Below are 3,721 nucleotides of genomic sequence, written 5' to 3'. Positions count from 1 at the left end.
GATGCCGCAGGGCCACATGCACCACGGTGGCGGTGTCGGGGTCGGGGTCGGAGCTGGCGGAGGCGGTATGGGCGCCGGGATGGGCGTCGGTGGCCCCGGTCAGCCTCCGCACATGCCTGTCTCGGGTCCGCCCGGTGCTGGCGGGATCGCGGCGGGTCCCGGCCAGCCGTTTGGCATGGTCTACCAGCCGTACGGTCCCTACCGCTTCCAGAACCAGCCTCAGCAGCAAGGGCAGCAAGGGCAGCAGCAGCAGCAGCAGCCACCGCACCCGCATCCGCCGCAGATGCAGGGCCAGATGGCGCCACCTCCGCCGCCGCCCGGATCGCACCCGCAGCAGCACCAGCCTCTGCCTCCGCAGCAACAGCAGCAGCAGCAGCAGGGGGGTCCGGGCCAGGGGCAGGGCCTCGCCCACGGCCACAGCCACGGCCACGGCCACGGACATGGCGGTCACGGCGGGCAGCAGCAGCAGCAGCAGCACCACGGCGGCGGCATGGTGCAGCCGATGCAGATGGCGCCCAACGGCCAGGGCGGGCCGGTGCAGTACGGCGGGATGCCGCCGCAGTTTATGGGGCAGATGCCGTTTTCGCCGCCGATGCCGCCGCACTCTGGGGGCCAGCCGCTGTACAGCCCGCAGATGGGCAACATGGCGCCTCCGGGGCAGCAGTTTATGCCGCCAGGGCAGGGCGGTCCGCCAGCTCGTCCGCCTCCGCCGCACCTGCAGCAGCAGCAGGGCGGCCAGCAGCAGCAACAGCAGCCCGGCAAGGGGGGTCATCCGCAGCAGATGTACTACCCATCGCCACAGCCCGGTGGTCCGAGTGAGTAGAAGCCCCGGTTGGCCAGGTCAGACCAGGCCAAGCAGACGTGCGATGCAACGGCCGCCCGACTGACGACGAACGACCGACTGACGACGACGCCCCGTCTGACTTTGTCTCCTGCCTCTCCGCTCTTGTCCTGCACTTCAGTGGGCGGAATGCCGTACCCGCCACCGCAGCAATTTGGGATGCAGCCCGGGGGTGGACGGCCGATGGGACCGCCGTTGCCCGTCTCTGCGGGACCGGGCAGCGAAGCGTCTTCGACAGTGGGCGTGCCGAGCGGCGGCGGCGGCGGCGCGGGGAGCGGCAGCAATGCCGAGCCGCCAAGTCACTGAGCTGCGGGTTGGTGGTGGTGGAGCGGCCGAGTAAGTATAGCAGCAGTGCTCGACGATGCGAGAAGAAAAAAGAGTGGGGCAGCGTCGTCGTCGTCGTCGTCGTCGCCGTCGTCGGCAGCGAGCCGTCTAGATGGCAGCCGGGCCGAGGTCGGGCATGTAGCCTGGCGTGGCCTGGCGTGGCCTGGCGGCGAGACGCGGCGGGCGTACGACGCTGGCCCCCCTACCCTTTGACGTATTCTTGCGTGCGTGTGTCGATATCGGTCTCGGTCTCGGTCTCGGTGGCGAGTGGCGCTGGTGCCGATCGATGCCTGTTCGTGCTTTGGCGCAACGTCGCTGCGAGAGGGCACACGGGGGCTAGGAGACCGTGGCCGCTGGCAGGGGCCCATGGCCATGGTCAGCAGATGCTTCCTGAGCCGTTCCTGGACTGGCCGTCGATGGACGTCTACCTGCTGTGTGCCCCTATCCTGTCCTGTCCTTCGAGCTGCGCACCCCAACCATGCCTTGCGCGTGTCGTGCCAAGCTGGGCCCAGCCAGGCCTGGCCTCCCTTTGACGGTCGAGGCGCGACCCGGCTTGGCGGCGTTTGAGTTCCCGATTGGGTTGGTCACGCCCCGATATTAGGGAAAATCGCCCGGTTGGTCCCCTGCCCGCCTGGCCCTCTCTGCCCGGCTGACCCTGACCCTGCGCCTGCTCCTGCGCCTTGGCCCGGGTGCGCGCGCGCGATGAGGCCGAGGTGCGCGCGGCCTGGCGCTGTAGATCTGCTCGCTCAACTCCGACCCCAGGTGCCTGCCTCTCTGGCTGGCTGGCTCTCGTCTGGCCCATCTTGGAGGCTCCACCTGCTGGCTGACGACGACGACCAAGGCCAGCGGCGTAGCGTACACCAGCCATACCGTGCCACGCCATCATGAGAGGAGGCAGCCTGCTTGATGGCGCGCGCGCGATCTACGACGAGCGAGGTGGTCCCAATCTTGAATTTGCCAGCAGGCAGGCCCGCCGGCCGGCCTCTCATCTCGTCTCGTCTCTGGCCTATCGCAGCGCCCAACCATAGGATGCTAGCCTGACCCTGACCCCGCCTCAATCACGCGAGCCAAGCAAGCAGCAGCCAAGTCAGGGGGCGCGGCGTGCGGCAACCAAGCCGGCCCGCCGCCGATAAGCTAGGCCGGGGTAGCGCCGTGCGGGTCAGCCTAGCCTGCCTCTGCCTGTCAACTGGTATCTCGCTGTTACCAGCTGGCATCTCGCTGATACGGGGCCAGGCCGCGCAAGCCAGCCAACCCCGGCCGGGCGCCGGCTGTGGTCTCTCTAGCTCGCTTGTCGGCCACCCCCACCCGCGCCTAGGCTGTCTGGCCTGGCCTGACCTGCTCCACAACCAAAAAAGTTGGAGGCAGCGCAGGGCCAGGCAGGCTAGGCAGGGTGCGCAGCAGGGCAGCCAAGGGAGAGGCCAGGGGTCTGGCCGGCCACCCCAGGCCGGGTCAGCCAGCCAGCGCTCAGCCAGGGCTGCAAGCACGCAGGGTCCGCCGCTCGCCCCTCGCCCTTTCGCCCCTCGCCCTAGGCTGCCTGCCTGCCGGCCTCGCCCAACACCGGTCCAGCACGCCGCACCGCACCACACCTGCGACCCTGCTGCCTCTGCGCCTCTGCGCTGCTGCTGCCGCCGCTGCCGCTGCCGCTGCCGCCACCGCCATAAAGCACGAGCGCACCCGGCTCCCCTCCTCCTCCTCGTCCACCACCACCACCACCTCTGTCGTCGTCGTCGTCCACACCGCTCGTCGACCGACAACCTCTACTGCTCACGCTTCGCTTCAAGACGGTCCCACCGCACGGATAGAGGCGGCACCATCACCTAGACGGACGGCAACCCGCTCCTGCTCCTAGATTGTATCCCATCTCTCATCCCCCCATTCCCCCTATTCGCCTCCATTCACCTCGCCTCACTCTCCACCTCTCCTCAATCCACCGCCGCACTGCCAGCGATGGCCAGCCAATCGACGACGGCCGGGCGCCGCCGCCTCTTTGCCCTCGTGGCGCTGCTGCCCGTCTGGCTCGCCCTCACCGCCCTCACCAGCGCACCCCAGTCCGCAGACGCCTCCCTCGTCTCGGCCCTCGGCCACGCACACCGCCCCCAGGACCCCTCGCGCAAGTCGCTCGCATGGGGCCCCGAGCTCAAGCAGGTCTTTGCCTCGGCTGATCCCGTCGCGGACCCGCCCGCCCTCGGCGCCCGCGGCTTCTCGGCCCACGACGCAATCAAGCTCGCCCACACCGCCGCCATCCACGCCGTCAACGCCGAACCCGGCGCAAAGGACCCGCACTCGGTCGCAAGCCGCCTCGCTCGCCACCTCCTCGGCCTTGCGCCCGGCTCCCGCGCCAAGTCCGACGAGGCCGCCGCCGCCGGCAGCGTCGACTTCTACGTCCGGCCCGACTCGTACACCGACCCGCAGAGCGGCATCTCGCACTACTACGTCCGCCAGCTCGTCAACGGCCTCGAAGTCGCCGACGCCGACCTCAACGTCAACGTGGCCCCCAACGGCAAGATCCTCTCGTTTGGCTCGTCGCTCTACACGGGCAAGGTGCCCGCCCCTTCA

The 3,721-nt window shown here is 69.6% G+C and overlaps 2 protein-coding genes across 2 annotated transcripts in view; both read left to right on the top strand.

Moving 5' to 3' along the window:
* PFL1_02116 (uncharacterized protein) overlaps positions 1-1,147 on the top strand; it is a gene marked incomplete at both ends in the record, with an annotated part of 4,562 nt that extends 3,415 nt beyond the window's left edge. Inside the window, 2 exons of the mRNA XM_007879627.1 lie at positions 54-815; positions 963-1,147. Coding sequence (XP_007877818.1) covers positions 54-815; positions 963-1,147 — 947 coding nt within the window. The remainder of the gene's footprint in view (positions 1-53; positions 816-962) is intronic.
* A 1,965-nt stretch (positions 1,148-3,112) lies between these two features.
* The window catches only part of PFL1_02115 (uncharacterized protein), a gene marked incomplete at both ends in the record, with an annotated part of 3,699 nt that continues 3,090 nt past the window's right edge, over positions 3,113-3,721 (top strand). The window contains one exon of the mRNA XM_007879626.1: positions 3,113-3,706. Coding sequence (XP_007877817.1) covers positions 3,113-3,706 — 594 coding nt within the window. The remainder of the gene's footprint in view (positions 3,707-3,721) is intronic.

This window comes from Pseudozyma flocculosa (assembly GCF_000417875.1).
Source record: "Pseudozyma flocculosa PF-1 unplaced genomic scaffold scaffold00005, whole genome shotgun sequence".
NCBI lineage: Eukaryota > Fungi > Basidiomycota > Ustilaginomycetes > Ustilaginales > Ustilaginaceae > Pseudozyma > Pseudozyma flocculosa.
Note: the sequence above shows the minus strand (reverse complement) of the source record. Positions and strands in the feature narration are given on the sequence as shown.